The following is an 18,278-nucleotide window of genomic DNA, read 5'->3' as shown; positions in this document are numbered from 1 at the left end:
GGTATCATTATGCCTATTTGAGGAGTGCAGTTGAATCTGCTTAGCTGATGAGTTCATGTTGCTCTCCCAAAATCTCCACATTCCGAGGTATCTACAGTTTTTCAAGGTATCTGTTGCGGGGTTTATACACCCCTCAACAACCAGGAAATCATGGAAAAACAAGGCAGTTTTTTCATCCATGAAATACATGGAATTTTTTTTACAATTAAAGAATTTTTCATTGTTTTAGTTTTCAGTTCATTTCTTTTTTTTTTTTTTAATTTGTCTGGTAAGAACTGATACTCTAACGAAGAATTTTACTTTGCCTACTACTGTAGAATAATACTGCAGCACTAAAACATAAACATGAGAAAAACATGCTGGCAAGACCACATGACATGGACTAAGATTGGTTGACAAAACCTCACTACACAGTGCAGTCTCAATCTCAGTTCATCGGAAGCTATCATGCTGTATTTAGTGAAGTTTGTATTTACACTTTCATAACAAGGAAATATGCAGTGTACGTATTGCCATGCATCAGAGATCTTTCAAAAACACGTTTTTTATGGGGTTTTGTTTCCTAAAGTACAGAGAAGTTCTACACTGGTGTATAAAACCTTTACATTCAAAGCATTTGTAAATTTTACAGATCCGAGATAAATTACGTTGTCACTAAACATGGCAAAAAATGTGCTTACACCTGAGGTATAGTTTATTTTCACCCCAGAAAAGTGTATTTTGAACTCGGAAATTGGGGAATTCTACCCCCTCCCCCCGCCCTTCTCCCTCCCACGTAATCACCCTTTGTTGGCCTGCCTGAGAAATTGTGATAGTATACTTTCTTGCCATTATTACTCTGAGAGAGGTTTTCCTGTCAGTTGTCATATAAATCAATAAATGTGTGTAAATGTTAAAACACACACACACACACACACACACACACACACACACACACACACACACACACACACACACACAACAAAAAAGTAATTATTTGAGATACTTTAAAAATTTGTATAATTCCCATCATGTCAACATAAATTCCATTTTCAAATGCCCTAGGTTAAAGCAGACTAGCTGCTATTAACATCGCTAGCCATTGTACCATTTGAGGAATTGTCAGTATGAAACTCAACGAGAAATTACGCTAAAAGTATATTACATTAGAGCGGTAAAATTGAAACTTGCTTTCACAGTTGTGACCACTAATCAATGGACTTTAGAATTTGCATTCAAGTATTGACTCATGGAAAACAAAAGCTGCCAGAAATGTTTGAGGGATAGTGATAAATTTTATGTCACCTTGAAAAAATCATTCAGCAACATTGAAATTTGATGACTGTTAGTACCCTACATATTCACCCTTCTGTCCAACACATTTTTGCCAGTCATGGGTGCTTTGGTTGAGAAATTGTTTGTGTAAGTCTTCATCCTGGCTATTGAGGAAATATTCTGCCTGCCACATAATGGTTCCTTCATCTGAGGAAAGAGGAGGATGGTGGCTGGGTGTCATGTCTTGAGAGTCTTGGGGATGAGACAAAATTTGTTAGCTCTGTGAAGCAAAATGTATGTCTGCGTCCTGTGCAGAATAAAGTGGGGTATTTTCGTGGAACAAAAGTACCATGTCGGGAGATTATCATATGCTCCTCCCAACAATTTGCCACCCTTATGAGCACAATCTGTTAGTGCCGCAGTATGATAGCTCCCCAAAAAACATTCATTATCACTTTCTCTGATGATGGCGAGTTCCCCACTGCTTGCTTTGCTCCTTTGTCTTGGGTTCTTAATGGTACTTGAAGCACTTGTTCATGGTACCTATGTGGCTAAAGAAGTTGTCCAGATTAGTCTGGAACAGCTGAACATTTCAGCTGGTACTTCAGTTCAGTGGGGTTTTTGAATGGATGTGAGGTGATGTGGAACCAGGTGGCCAAATACATTTGTCATGTTTGAAATACCATGTAAAATGTTGAAAACTGATCTATGACTGGTCTTAACTTCCTTCACTGGGATTATCTGACTGTTCTTTGACACTGTAATTGCATGCAACACTAACCATTAAGTTGTGCTTTTGTAAATATCACTGAAAATTAAACTGCAACCAGGAACACATTTCGAGAAATGATTTTTTGTTGTTGTTGCTGTAACTGGTTTTGAGCCTGAGCCCATCGTGAGATGGTAGTGAGGATTTCTTGTGCAAACTTCACAGCATTACATTCTTGAGTAAAGGATTTTGTTTATTAATTACAATATAGTATTGTAAGACTGTAAAGCACAAATGAAAACCTTTCCTCGAGATCATAACAACTTGAAATTTGTACAAACAACAGATTTTCCAGGATGGCATGACAACAATTTCATCACCACTTAGCGGAGATGTTGAGTTGCAAGTAGGCCCAGCAAAATGACTACTAAACACAGAAGCTTTTTGCCAGAAGACCTTCTTCTGAAACATGCACATGCAGATGCAGCTCATACACACATGGTCTTAGATGGTGATTTTGTGTGTGTGTGTGTGTGTGTGTGTGTGTGTGTGTGTGTGTGTGCGCTTTGCCAAAAGCTTACATGTTAAGTTGTCTTCTTGCTGTGCCTGTCTGCGACCTGACATCTCTGCTATGTGGTGAGTAGATCTATCTATTTCACCATATAGCAAAGATGCTGAGTCGCAGATAGGCATAGAGCAGCAGCAGCGGCGATGGCAGCAGCGGCGATGGCAGCAGCAGGAAGTGTGGACGTATTGCCGGTGTACCTGCACTTAAATAGCTGCCACCCATTCCATATCAAGAAGTCCCTTCCACACAGCCTCTGCGATGAGCAGTCCCTTTCGAAATATACCAAGGGTCTTGCTGAGGCCTTTACAGACCATAATTATCCTCCCAACCTCGTCAAAAACAAATCTCTCGTGCCTTATCTTTCCAGTCACCCATTACTTCCCAAAGTCTCACCGTCCGGCGATAGAGGACCATTCCTCTCGTAAGCATCTGAATTACATTCTCTGCCAGGATTTCGATCATCTCTCGTCATTCTCTGAAATGAAAACTGTGCTGCCCAATATCCTTCCCATCTCTCCCACAGTTGTATTCTGCTGGCCAATGAACCTACACAATATACTCATCCATCCCTACACAACCCCTGCTCCCAACCCCTTACCTCATGGCTCGTATCCTTGTAATAGAACTAGATACAAGACCTGTCCCATACATCCTCCCACACCCACCTACTCCAGTCAGGTCACAAACATCACCTATCCCATTAAAGCAGGGCTGCCTGTGCAACCATTTATGTGGCATAAAAGTTATGTTGCAACCACTTTTCCAAATTCCTTATTGGCCTCAAGCTTATTCTGTGACAGTCTGTTTGTTATGCCTATCTGTGACTCAGTATCTCTGCTATATGGTGAGTAGCAACTATCGTTTTCATAATATTTTTACATTCCATCCTAGATGTAATATGTCCTTTTCTAATTTGCACAAGAATGCCTCGCTACCATCTGATGATGGGCTCATGCCCAAAACTAGTTATGATAAAATAAATAGTTTCTCAAAAAGTACAGCTAGCTGGAATATTTTCTTCAGTGACATACTAAAACAGCTATGGTTTCCTCATTAATCCTGGGTAAAATAATGGGTACAACAATGTGTTGTTACTGTACAGTTAAGGTCTCAGTATCAATTGTTGCAGCATCTTTCCCCTTCAGATGCAAAAAATGGTGTTATGATACTCCACTTTATTAAATGGCTGCTCCTCTTGTGTGTTATGTTACTGTGGTGTGGGAATTTCAGTTTGCACGAGACCTGCAGACTTGTACTCGCAAACAAAAGGAGAATTAACTATATAACTGTTTTCTCAAGATGCTAATTAAAACTTTAACTAAGCCCCATATATTATCTTGAAGAACACACAACATCCAAACTGTAATGTTGCTTAAACAGAACTAAGGAAAGGATTTCATTGGGTGTTCAAAAAAAAAAAAATGCATCCATGCTTACACATCAGTGAGCATTTCCAAAAAATTGCATAACTGCAGTTTTCAGTAGTGTGGAGACTTGCAACAAGATTGGCATGGAGTATCCATGTCATTATAAATCAGCTTAAGTGAATCTACATATGTCCAGTAGATGTGCATTTAGAAATCTCTCAAACATTGGTGACTGACAAATGAATTTTTGTTTTAAATACCATGCTATGTACCACATTCATTTTTAGTGGTGTCATGTAAATAAGGAATATATGTGAAATTCCATTGTTATTGTAGAGAACACTGTTTCTCACCACAAGAAACTGAACTAAACTCTTAAATGTCGATTTTGTGGTATTACAAAGAAATCCATCTCCACTACTTTTCTAGTTTGCCACACTTTAAAGAAAGTTAACTGAAGTGTGATATCTACAGATCTTGAGGCAAATATTTGCAGTAATTGTCTGAAATTTGCTCTAAATGAACAAGTAACATTCCATTGTTTGTAATAGCATTGCCATGACAAATATATCTCCATTCATTACAGCTTATTGCATCAACTAGGAGAGATTATGAACTGCTCCAGCAAGAGATGAATCGGATCCAGCAGGAGAATGAGAGTGCAAAGGAAGAAGTGAAAGAAGTCCTTCAAGCTCTGGAAGAATTAGCAGTTAATTATGACCAAAAGTCGCAGGAAGTAGAAACGAAAAACAAGGAATATGAAAGCCTTACAGAGGAACTTATGCAGAAACAGGTAAACTTCACCTCCTTTCCCAAATTCCATTGATTGATATAAAAACGTAGTTGGAATTATCATTAAAGTACTCTAATCTCTCACTGTTCAAAAGGATGGTTAGAGAGTTGCAGGTACTCACTCCAATGATTATTTTGTGGAAAAAGTTAAAGTGCTTTGTCAGTATTAAATTTGGGTATATTTTTGGATTGCAAACAGTCATTCATTATTTATTATTATTATTACAGTGCAATGCTTCCTACATTGAGAAGTCTGGCATGTTGACATGATCTTATAACTTCGCAAATTGAGATGCATTTGATAAACAATCTATATGGCTAATATTTGTTTTAGAAATTGAAATTCGTTTTTATTGCTACAATCTGTATTTACTGTATTTATCCGTGTGTAAGATAATCCTGAATATAAGACCCCCATTTTTGAAGAGGCTCCTTGAGAAAAATTTATTTTTTAACATATTCTGGCTAATCAAAACTACAAACTTTTATTGATGTTAAGTATGTGCTAAAACATTACCATTACACCTATTCTAAACATATGTGATTTATTGCTTGTCAGTGTTTTGATAATACAAGGACAAATAAAAAAACAAATTGTTTACATCAATTCCAAATGCAGGCTTGATTTTTGCCGCATATTAACTGAGTGAAAGCTGCTTATTTTTTGAAATAAGCTGATATTGTTAACAAGAAACGACAGTAAGATATATATACATATATAATAGAGGGAAACATTCCATGTGGGGAAAAATATATCTAAAGATGATGTGACTTACCAAACAAAAGTGTTGGCAGGTCGATAGACACACAAACATACACACAAAATTCAAGCTTTCGCAACCAACAGTTGCTTCTTCAGGAAAGAGGGAAGGAGTGGGAAAGACGAAAGCATGTGGGTTTCAAGGGAGAGGGTAAGGAGTCATTCCAATCCCGGGAGCAGAAAGACTTACCTTAGGGGGGAAAAAAGGACAGGTATACACTCGGTCGCCCGCGTGCACGTACACCCCCCCCCCCCCCCCCCCCACACACACACACACACACACACACACACACACACACACACACACACACACACACACACACACACACACACACAGACATATTCAAAGGCTGTCTGCCTGTGTCTGTATATATACACGTGCGTGCGTGCGTGCGTGCGCGCGCGCGCGTGCGTGCATACCCGTCCTTTTATCCGTCCTTTTTCCTTTTTTCCACTCCCAGGATAGGAATGACTCCTTACCCTCTCCCTTAAAACCCACATCCTTTTGTCTTTCCCTCTCCTTCCCTCTTTCCTGACGCTACCGTTGGTTGCGAAAGCTAGAATTTTGTGTGTATCTTTGTGTGTCTATCGACCTGCCAGCACTTTCATTTGGTAAGTAACATCATCTTTGTTTTTAGATATATATTTTTTTCCCACATGGAATGTTTCCCTCTAATATGCCAATGTCAAAATACCCAGACTTGTGAAAAGGGGTCGACAAGAGGTTTGCGAAGTTACACTACTTATTGCCCGACCTGCCCGTTTCTAAGCCGAAACTATCCTTTTAGAATGGGAAGAGTTACCCCAAAATACAATACCATACAACATAATCGAATGAAAATAAGTTAAGTAGACGTAATTTTTGTGTAGAATGGTCACTTCAGATACTGTTTGAATAGTTAAAATGACAGCATTAAGTCTTTGAACAAGATCCTGAACGTGGGCTTTCCACAGCAGTTTACTATCTATCTAAACACACAGAAATTCGAACTGTACAGTTTCACTAATCATATGCCCATTCTGTGAAATTAAAATGTTGGGTTTTGTTGAATTGTGTGTTAGAAACTGTAAAAAGTGAGTCTTTCTGTGATTTAGCTTTAGTTTATTTTCTACAAGCCATGACCTTAGGTCATGAACTGCACTATTTGAAACTGACCCAATGTTGCACACAACATACTAGTGTCATCAGCAAATAGTAATATTTTGGAGTTACCTGTAATACTAGAGGGTATATCATTTATAAAAATAAGGAACAAGAGTGGTTCCAGCACTGATCCCTGGGACACCTCTATTTGACTGTACCCCACTTAGACCCCACATCACAGCCATGCTCAACATTGTGAATAATGACCTTTTGCTGTCTGTTGCTAAAGTAAGAGGTTAACCATTTGTGAGCTACTCCTAGTATTCTGTAATGGTCCAACTTCTGGAGCAATGTTTTGTGAACAATACAATCAAACACCTTAGTTAAATCAAAAAATGTGCCTAGCTTTGGAAACTTTTTGTTTGACATGTCCAGTACCTCACAGAGAAGAGAGAATATAGCATCTTCAGTTGTTAAACGACTTCTAAAGCCAAACTGTATGTTTGATGGCAAATTGTGTTATATAAAATGATCAATTATTCTTACATACACAGCCTTTTCAATAACTTTGGCAAACACTGATGGCATGGAAATAGGTCTAAAATTGTCTACATTATACCTCCCTTTTTATGAAGCAGCTTTACAACTGAGTACTTTAATTGTTCAGTAAACTGACCATTCCTAAAGGAGAAATTATAAATATGGCTAAATACAGGGCTAACATGTGGTGCACAGTACTTTAATATTCTGCTATACACTCCCTCATATACATGAGTCCTTAGTCTTCAGTGATTTAGTTATTGACTCTGTGTCCTCCTTGTCTGTATCACAGAGGAGTATTTCAGACAATAATCTTGGAAAGGCATGTGCTAAGAGTGTTATTTGATTCCCTGTAGAAACTAAATTTTTATTTAATTCGCCAGCTATGCTCAGAAAATGATTGTTAAATACTGCACATATATCTGATTTATCAGTAACAAAAATATTTTTACTACGAACTGACTTTATACCGTTGACCTTGTGCTGCTGACCAGACACTTCCTTCATAACTGACCATGTGGTTTTAATTTTATCCTGTCAGCTAGCTATTCTATTTGTGTACCACATACTGTGTCTTCCTAATTACATTTTAAGCACCTTGCAGTACTGTTTGTAATGGGCACTGTAGCTTGATTGTGACTACTAACATTTTGATATAATTCCCTCTTTGTTCTGTATAATATCCTTATCCCACTAGTCAGCCACACAGGCTGCCTTTTTCTGCTAGTACCCCATTGAGAACGTTCTAGTGGAAAGCAACTCTCAAAGAGCAAGAGAAATGTTTTAAGGAAAGCATTAAATTTCTCCTCTATGTTATCGGCACTGTAAACATCCTGCCACTCTTGTTCCTTGAAGAGGTTTATAAAACTCCCTATTGCTGTTGGATTAACTTTGCTACATAGTTTGTAATTATATGTGACATTTGTTTGAGTACAAAAGTCTTTAAGTGCTAAAATTTGTGTGTCATGGTCTGAAAGGCTATTCATTCTTTTACTAACAGAATGCCCGTCTAGTTATGAAGGATTAATAAAAATATTGTCTATGGCTGTGCTACTGTTCCCCTGCACCCTAGTTGGAAAAAAAAACACAGTCTACATCAGATCATATGAATTTAGGACATCTACCAACATCCTTTTCCTTGCACAATAATATACAAAATTAAAATTGAAATCAGCACATACAACTAATTTCTGGTATTTCCAATAATGTGAATCAAGAACCCTCTCTAGCTTCAGCAGAAATGCTCTGAAGTCAGAGCTAGGGGACCTATAAACAACAACAATAAGAAGTTTAGTTTCACTCAATTCAACTGCCCCTGCACAACATTCAAATATCTGTTCAGTGCAGTGCTGTGATACGTCTATGAACTCAAATGGAATACTGTTTTTTACATACATGGACACTACCCCATTCTGCAAGGAACTCCAGCCAGCTAATCTGTATACTGGTAAAGGAAGCCTCTGAATTGTCAAATTATTTAAGTGGTGCTCCAAAATACCAATAATCTATAAACAGTTCACAAATTTTTTCTGTAATACCTCTTATATTGTAATGAAATATGCTAATTCCTTCTCTACTTCGAAACATGATATCTTCTGAAGGTGATTCCTTAGTTATAGGGACTTCGTTTAAGCAGGTATACCTATCAACTGACTTCAATCTAAAAAAAGGTGCACCTCTAACATCAACTACTACAGGAATTTTTCTCTGAGTGATCCCACCACCACCCACTAAACTGTCACCTATAAGCTTTGCCAGCCTTCTCTTCCCGTACCTGTTGAGGTGCAGGTCTTGCCTATTGAAACCCGATTTACTGATAGGCTCAACTGGCACCACTGCAATGTGACCCATGCCCGATGCCATCAGTGCCTTTACCTGACCCATTTGGACGCGCCTAACAGCCGCATTAAGATGACGTTGATCATGATACTGAAACAGTTGCACAAAAATGCACATATGTGCCACAAGTTTGAGTGGCTATCTTTACCAGGTCACCACCTATATCGTATTCCCCATCCCTCTCAAGACTATTTTTTGCTCCACCCACTATCACTAGCTGATCCTCCTCCACAAACTTCTTACGTAACTCTCCTATGCTGTCAGTCACATGAGCCAACCCTGCACTAGGCTTCACAGTGCTGGTGACCTGGTACTCACTCCCCAACACTTCCTGCAACTGCTGGCCCACACCTCTACCGTGCGAACTACCTAGCAGCAGAACCTTCTTCTTTCTGTTAGACTCTGCAGCTAACTTAGGCCTCCTAACTGCTGAGGTCTGCTGCATGTTTCCTACATCTACAGCTACACCAGGCTCCTCTCCACTCAACTCTGACAGTTGGTCAGATCTATTGCGTATACACAAATTAAAACTGTCTGAATACGTCCTCCCCATCCTCGCTGCCTTTTTGCCAACTGCCACTTCCTATTCCCCAGCATCCTTCACCCTCCTCCTTTGCGTATTGTAACTGCATCTGAAGGGCACAGATCTTTTGCTCCTTACTTCTATTACAGATTCTGCATTCCCAGGAGAGGATCTCACTAGAATGCCCACTGGCTTCCCCAATACATTCCCCCCCCCCCCCCCCCCGCCCCCCAATGAAAATACTTTGAACAAACCCCACACCGTAACCCACTACTCACAAACCTACAACAGAGCCCACACTTCTCAATCGTGGTAAAATTTTATAGTTACTGGAAAAAACTAAATGTCTATGTTACCTAAGTTCAGTTACACCTGTAGAACTGTGTATAGAACTAACAATAGGGCTCTTGAAATTCTCTCTCTTATAAGAAAGCAACTACTTTTATTAAAAAGTCTTTTGCATATGTTGTGATTCTTTTTAACACACAGTTTATTTTGCTTCTATACTGATGTGAGAATGTTACAGTGTCTTTCGCTATAAAAATATATCGTCTGCCTGCCACTCTCTCATTGGCTGTGCAGAACCAGCAGCTGACACAACCCGTATCATTTTGATCATAACACATCATGACCGTCGGCAGCATTGCTGCACGAAGTGTGATGTTTAGCATATCCTACAGAAATATATACTATTGTTGAAAATTTGTCATATTTTGAAGTCAGTTCAATTCTCACTACAAGTGTATTCAGGCAAACTGTGGTAGATATTCAAAAAAACCAAAGTACACAGTATAGATTCCTCTGGTTGGCGGCAATATGAAATTTGCTGCCTGCTCGCCAGTCCCCTCCCAACACACTGTTTCAGCTACGCTTGTGTCCCTGTCCCCCCCCCCCCCCTCCCCCCTGCCCCCCCTTCCAAGCCTACCATAGTGTTATGCTTGAGCAACAGTGCAACATGGATGGCTATATCCTCTAGGGTGCAGGTCATATGAAACTAAAGCAGGCAATACATAAATAAGAGCGTTATCATGATTCAGTCCTATTCTTGAACTTCTTTTGCTCATCCCACGATCAAGTGCCATTTGTTGGTACTGTCTCCACAATGCGTTGTTCCATTAATAATTTATTCTTGTGATAATTGCAGTCATTTTAATGAGATTTGTTTTGTTTGTTTGAACTTTTGATTCTGTATTAATTTTCCTTCTCGTTTCATCTGAATTTCACTGTCTTGTTCTAAAGGTGATTAAAGGCTGATAACATTTTCCTCCAGTATGCTAATATGTGAACAGCTACTGAATTTTCATTTGCAACACACTTCGTAAATCATTAGTTTCTCATAACCAAGTAAAATACTGTCTTTGGTTCAGAATAGTGTAATGGTGTTTGAAGGACAAGGCTTTCACCTTTGAATGCTACTTTTACATTAAAATCAGCATAAATATATGACTGCGGTATCCATATATGTATGAGAGGTCCTGTTGCAAACCTATTCAAATAACAATTCAAATAACAACAAAAAGTTGTGAGTTGATAGAATTTAATGCCATTTCGTCGTGTGCTTCACAAAATTGTCGGATTTTTAAGCAGAGATGAAGCAGACCCAGAATTATGTGGAGACAATCAGTTGAAGCAGAAGGTCAAAGGCAAGGAATAGGATGGGAGGAAGTGAAAATACTAGTAGAAGATAGAAAAAGATGGTGATGCTTTGCTGCAGCCCTATGCTCCACATGAGAAGTTAAAGCAATTGTTTATTATTATTATTAAAATAAATTAGATTACTGTAGGCCTAGTTCGTAGTTCCTGATGTATCTATCAGTTGCACTAGCACAAGTCAAATTTCACATGATTGATCTAGCAAGATCGATACTGTATCGAACACTTCTGTGTATCGGGAAAACTCGATCCTATTCAAACGAAAGCACTATTTGCTAAACATTACCCTCCTGAACTGTTCAAAATAAATTTGTACAAAAGCTCTATGGCCAAAACTACATCTGTAAATGTAAGGTGTCTCCTGTATTAATCTGTTAAACATTGTAAAAACATTTACCTCAGCAGTAGTAGTCTCGTCTGTAAATATAAGAAGAAACCCATGTTTTTCGAATGACGAATTTGGGAAAAAAACCTCATCTTATAATCGGGTAAATAGATTATTTGTGTTCTAGACCAAGGATGCGCAGATTGCGGACCACATGTGGCCCTGCTAGTGATCTGACAGTGGCCTGCCCCTTATCATTCATTCTTGTAATTTTTTTTGTTTTTTACTCATCTTTCATTCTCTCTCAAAATGGAGACTGCAGGCTCTTATAGAACTTCAGTCCTTTGAGCCCAATCCATCTGGCATTGGGGCAGGGGATCCCAGTTTGGAATAATAACTTACCTCTGGGCACAGTATTTTTGAGCTAATGGCCACTATGAAGTCAAAGTAAAGGGCCTTTGGTTGTAGCAATTCAGTACACACCTATTGCTGTTGTTGTGGTCTTCAGACCTGAGACTGATTTGATGCAGCTCTCCATTCTACTCTATCCTGTGCAAGCTTCTTCATCTCCCAGTACGTACTGCAGCCTACATTCTTTTGAATTTGCCTAGTGTATTCATCTCTTGGTCTCCCTCTACGATTTTTACCCTCCAGACTGCCCTCCAAAACTAAATTCATGATCCCTTGATGCCTCAGAACATGTCCTACCAACCAATCCCTTTTCTAGTCAAGTTGTGCCACAAACTCCTCTTCTCCCCAATCCTATGTCATACCTCCTCATTAGTTATGTGATCTACCCATCTAATCTTCAGCATTCTTCTGTACCACCACATTTCGAAAGCTTTTATTCTCTTCTTGTCCAAACTAGTTATCGTCCATGTTTCACTTCCATACATGGCTACACTCCATACAAATACTTTCAGAAATGACTTCCTGATACTTAAATCTATACTCGATGTTAACAAATTTTTCTTCTTCAGAAACGCTTTCCTTGCCATTGCCAGTCTACATTTTATATTCTCTCTACTTCGACCGTCATCAGTTATTTGGCTCCCCAAATAGCAAAACTCCTTTAGTACTTTGTGTCTCATTTCCTAATCTAATTCCCTCAGCATCATCCGACTTAATTCGACTACATTCCATGATCCTCATTTTGCTTTTGTTGATGTTCATCTTATACCCGCCTTTCAAGACACTGTCCATTTCGTCCAACTGCTCTTCAAAGTCCTTTGCTGTCCCTGGCAGAATTACAATGTCATCGGCGAACCTCAAAGTTTTTATTTCTTCTCAATTCATTTTAATACCTACTCCGAACTTTACTTTTTTTTCCTTTACTGCTTGCTCAATATACAGACTTAATAACATTGGGGAGAGGCTACAACCCTGTCTCACTACCTTCCCAACCAGGACTTATTAAACTGATAGTTCAGTAATTTTTGCAGCTGTCAACACTTACTTTCTTTGGGATTGGAATTATTATATTGTTCTTGAAGTCTGAGGGCATTTCCCCGTGTCTCATACATCTTGCTCTCCTGATGGTAGAGTTTTGTGGCGGCTGGCTCTCCCAAAGCTGTCAGTAGTCTACTCCCAGGGTCTTGTTTCGACTTAGGTGTTTCAGTGCTCTGGCAAACTCTTTACGCAGTATCATATCTCCCATTTCCTCTTCATCTATGTCCTCTTCCATTTTCATAATATTGCCTTCTAGTACATTGCCCTTACTGGTACAGTGTCATTAAAAATGCAATAGAAGCAGAACTATAAGAATTACATTTCTTAAGTTTCATCTTAAACTACGAATGTTTAAATTTCATGCAGTCAGATAGATTGATTGTTAATCACTCATTTATATTTTGGTGTACCTCAAATGGATTGTAAATAGCTGTTAGATTAAAATTTTAATCTTCGCCAAATGGTAAAATTCGGTGTGCATTCTGACAAAAGATCACGAACATGCACATTTTTCAGGAATAGTTATTCAAAACCATACTTCCATACTTTATCCTTAATTATAGTACATAACTGCCTTTGTAGTGTTGTGTATAGCAGAAAAATTTTGTATTATCTACTACTTACAGCTTTATTTATACACAGAAACAGCAACATTATGATTAGTATGGTGGCTGTTATTTCTGATTCTAGGTTAGACATATCGTGGATTACCTTTAAAGTTAATTGAAACAACAGTCACAACAAGTCGTAATCATTTTTATTACACATATACAATGAAATGTGCAATGTTCTACATACAGTAATAAAATACCACATGCTATTTGAAATAATTTCTTTTTCAGTCTGCACTGAACTCAACATCATCAGAACTTCAGCAACTGAAAGATATGTCCTCTCACCAAAGGAAACGCATAACAGAAATGCTCACCAACCTGTTGAAAGATCTAGGAGAAATTGGTGTTGCTATAGGAGGTGATAATGATATGAAGGTTTGTTTTAAAGTTGGTGAATTTAGTATTATATTGTTAGCACTTCTAGTTCATGATGTAAAAAGTAAAATTCACTTGAGAAAAATTTTAAATCATGAGGAAACAGTTCAGCTAATATTTACCCTTAGGTGTGAGATTGTAATTACTGTCTATTGAGACATACAAATACCTTTTCTTTTTTTTTTTTTTTTTTTTTTTTTTTTTTTTTTTTTTTTTTTTTTTTTTTTTAAGTATTGTCTTCTGGTACTGTTAGGAAAGAGGGATTTGTTAGGGAAGGTTAGAAGTGAGAGGCGGGCCACTTAGACTCAATATTGAGAGGGGTCCCACCAGTACTGAGAACAAGGGGAGCTGTAGACAAAGTGGAAGACATCAGAGTGAGAGTCGTGTGAACAGTGCTGCTAAGAAGTACAAGAAAACCAGAAAAGGAGGTGGGGATAAACCACAGAGTGTGATGTGTACACATGGAGATTAAAAAGAAGAAGTGTAACAGTAGATTACTGAGTAAATAAGAAAATCAGCCTAAAGGGATGAGGTATGTTGAAGGAGGCATTCAGGAGGGTGGCAGTATGTGAGGTTGTTTGGAAGTTCCAGTCCCATGAGTTCAAGAAAACTACTTAAGTGCTCAAGAGTTAATGGAAATTACTTAGGTGGGAGGAACTAAACAATCTACTTGGTGCAGCAAGCACTTGGGTCACTTGACTTGTGCTGTAGAGCATGCTGAGCAGCTAGGTATTGGGTGTCCCAAAGGAAGACAGTTATTCTCTCAGCCAGGTTAGTGGTATTTATCCATGTATAAAAGGCAGTACAGTTAACACACATTCAGTGGTTAGTGTGTTTATCAGTAGTATGAGGAAATTCACCTTGTTAAGATAAGTATTGGTCAGCCATTCTCTCTCTGTAACTACCATTTCCTAATTATGCATACATAACTGGCAGATATTCTTCCAGTACTAAGATGATAAATAATATGGGTTTGAGCATTATTCATGTAAGATTATACGATACATAATTTCGTTACAGAAGTGGATTGGCTAGGTTTTAAAGTTGTTTCTTTATACCAGCTGTTGAAAGGTGAGGTAATATGAAACTGGAGTAGCTAATTTACATAGCTGGTACATCGAAGCTCAAAAATATTTCACTGGGATATTGTCTCTAAAAAGTAAATAAAAAGGCAAAGCAACAAACTTGGCTGGTGCTGATCTTTGAGAGCTACAAGACTTCTCCATACTCTAACATAATTATTCTTGAATTGCTGCAGTTAGAAGTGATTAAAAGTAGCAGTTTGCTGTTTGGAGTATTCTTCTCCATTTTTTATGTTAATTGATTCCTGTATGACTTGAGATAGTGAAAGTATATTTGCTTTCACCATCTGTCTTCCACATTCATGCTACTTTTTTTTTTTTTGTAGAATCTACCTGTATTGAGACATCTTAATTAATGTAACATATGCACCTACATTGACTTGTTTGTTCTGCAAAGAGTATTAAAGTAGCACACCGATGTTGCTTATACACTGCTAGCAATGAAAATTGCAATGCCATGAAGGCTACTTGCAATAAGTGTCAGCTTGGCATGATGTGTACTGAATGCTTGGATATGCAAATGATTAACATTTCAGCACATATCACAAAGTACATAAGAGTGACAGCATCATTATTTTATATATAAGCAAAGGTTAAGTAGTGAGGTTCTCAATCAAAATTAAAATTTTAATCTTGCGGGATACACTCATCAAGTGGCAGAAGGAGAACACACCTATGAAAAGGTATTGAAATTTGCAAGCTTTTGGAGCCAGTGGCTCCTTATGGCAGAAGGAAGAGGGCTGAAGAAAAAGGACTTGGTGAAGTTTAGAAACCGGAAAAGTAACGCAGAACTGCACAGTAAGTCTCCTTTAATTTGGGGTTCTTGCTGACTTTTCCAAACACTCCCCAAGCATAAACCTCCCCAAGTCCTTTCCCTTCAGCCCTCTTTCTTCTGCCAGGAGGAGGAGCCATCAGCTCCAAAAGCTTTCAAATATCAATATACTTTTATATGTGTGTTCTCACTCGTTGATGAGTAGATTTTTTGTCTATCCAATTACATTTTAAATTTTCAAAAATTGATTTTTTTTTTTTTTTTTTTTTTTTTTTTTTTTTTTTTTTTTTTTTTTTTTTTTTTTTTTTGCTGTTGTAGGTTAGTTGTTGGATGTTGTGATAGGCATTATGTAGGAAGGAGAGGAGGCTACAAGCATATTATCAGAATTAGACAGCAGCAGGATTGTGGCCCATCAAGGTGGCGAACTATGATTCTACGACATTGCTTCTTCCGTTGATGAGGATAACACAATTGTTGGGCAGATGTGAAATTTATGGATTCTGGATTACTGTACTCAACACTGTGCAGGATCCCAGTGGCCCCATACAGCTAGGTATATGGTTTGCTCACCTGTCCAGGATCTTCAAGCCTTTTAATTTACCTTGTGTCAGGAAATATGATTGTTTGCAACAAGAGTAGTACTCAAGACACACAGTGCCAGAACGTATGGACCATCAAGGCTTTGTCAACAAAGTGATCATTGGTGTGGCTTCCCTTGAAGAGGCATCATAGGCAAGACATGAAGCCAGTAGTGCAGTGAAAGAACTGGGTACAAGAGTTGCACTGTGCCTTGTTTTCAGTTCAGATTCTGTGTAGAGCATTATGATGGATGTATTTATACAGCATTATGATGGACGTATTAATAGAGCATTATGATGGACGTATTAGTGTGTGGAGGGGCTCAGAGGAGAACAAACGTTGCCAGATTGCATCCATCATCGTAGGCATCCAGGACCTGGAATGGTGAGAGGTAGCTGGTAATTTTGGGCTATGGGCATCACAGTTATGACATGTTCCGGCCGGTGGTGTTACTTTATCATTGAGGCCTCTGTCACTCGCTTGTATCGAAGTTGTTAAATGGCACATAGGCACATAAACAAGAACTGTAACACACTAACCCAGTTCGTGGACACTTGCCTTTATAAGGCTTCACATTGTCCACAGTAACAGCAGTGTTACACAGAAAGAAAACTATATTACAGTAGTGAGCAGGCAGGTATAGATGGAATTTAGTTATGTTAAATTTTGTTTCTGAGGACTGATAATATAAAGAGTGTGGTTTGGGATATGCAAAAGTGAGAAAAATTGACCAGAAATACATGTGAGGAAAAACAAGAAGCTTGATGTGACAGAGAAAAATAGGAAAAAACTGAAAAGAAAATGAGGTAAACAAAATAATTCGTAATAACAATGGGTTTGAAAACTATTGGAAATTGAAAATAAGAGAGGAATAAAAAGGAAAAAACCTTGCGAATAGTAACAATGACTTTTCATGTTTTGTATATGTAATTGATTACTGGTGTACTTTCTGGTGTTAAGTCAAGTTGTTGCAATAAAATGGGAATGACGAGTTGGCTGAGCACCTAAGTGCACACCATTAGTTTAATAGACAATAATAAAAACACAGTAAATAACCGTTAAACAGGTTCAAAATATTTAAAAAGGAAATGTAGGCGCCTTTCATAAACCATTTTATTAAATGGCGGATCTAGTTGTTCAAAAATACCTTTGCTTACACGACTGGTTTCAGCCCCAAGGCCATTAGCCAGTGATAAATGAGTACAACAGTTGTGGACACCCTCCATCAGTGGTGGTAAATATATTTGACAGAATAAAGTACACTAGTTCTAAAAGCTCACCTTTCTCTTGTTATTTTCCCTCCTTTATTGTATTCAACCCTCACTGCTTGCAGGGACGACTGAAAAACTTTTAGGTATATATTCTTTGAGTAATGTTGTCCACTTAGTGCATTTTGTGCATCAATAAAAGGACAAGGTTAAAATTCGTTGCCAGGCACAGAAAGAACATTGATGCCATTGTAATTTATTTTTTACAGTCTGTAAGAAGTCTTGTTTCTCAAATGCTACAGTTAACAAATGTACAACCTAAGTCAAATGTGGTTGTAAATTTCTTGAATATGTTCCACACAAAGAGCACACCAAACTGTAACAACACTTGAAAACACCTATGAGATACACAATATGTTATTGTGTGAATCACAGTTATAATGTGTGAAATAGCTATCACAATAGGAATATTGAGAGAGAGAGAGAGAGAGAGAGAGAGAGAGAGAGAGAGAGAGAGAGAGAGAGAGAGAGAGAATAGTACACTTTACTTGAAGAATTAATTACAGGAATGCTTTGGTGGGTGTGGGTGCCACATTTGTTGAATGTAGACTGAAAGCAGATGCAAAAATGAATTTTTCAGCAGTGTTTGGATTGTTACAAATAGCATTCAACAACTCATGCTGATTTGTTGTTGTGTTTGAGATCTAATTCTATTTCCTCGTGCCAGAAGAAATGAAACATAGTCTTAACTTCACCTTCATTTGTTAATTTTGTCTATTGAAAAG

At 38.1% G+C, this 18,278-nt stretch overlaps 1 protein-coding gene across 1 annotated transcript in view; it reads left to right on the top strand.

Annotated features, from left to right (window-relative positions):
* LOC126353836 (kinesin heavy chain) overlaps positions 1-18,278 on the top strand; it is a 76,956-nt gene that overhangs the window by 36,327 nt on the left and 22,351 nt on the right. The window contains exons 9-10 of the mRNA XM_050002971.1: positions 4,485-4,691; positions 13,706-13,852. Of these exons, the coding sequence (XP_049858928.1) occupies positions 4,485-4,691; positions 13,706-13,852 (354 nt within the window). The remainder of the gene's footprint in view (positions 1-4,484; positions 4,692-13,705; positions 13,853-18,278) is intronic.

Source organism: Schistocerca gregaria, chromosome 3 (assembly GCF_023897955.1).
Source record: "Schistocerca gregaria isolate iqSchGreg1 chromosome 3, iqSchGreg1.2, whole genome shotgun sequence".
Lineage (NCBI taxonomy): Eukaryota > Metazoa > Arthropoda > Insecta > Orthoptera > Acrididae > Schistocerca > Schistocerca gregaria.
This window is presented reverse-complemented; position numbering and strand designations above follow the sequence as displayed.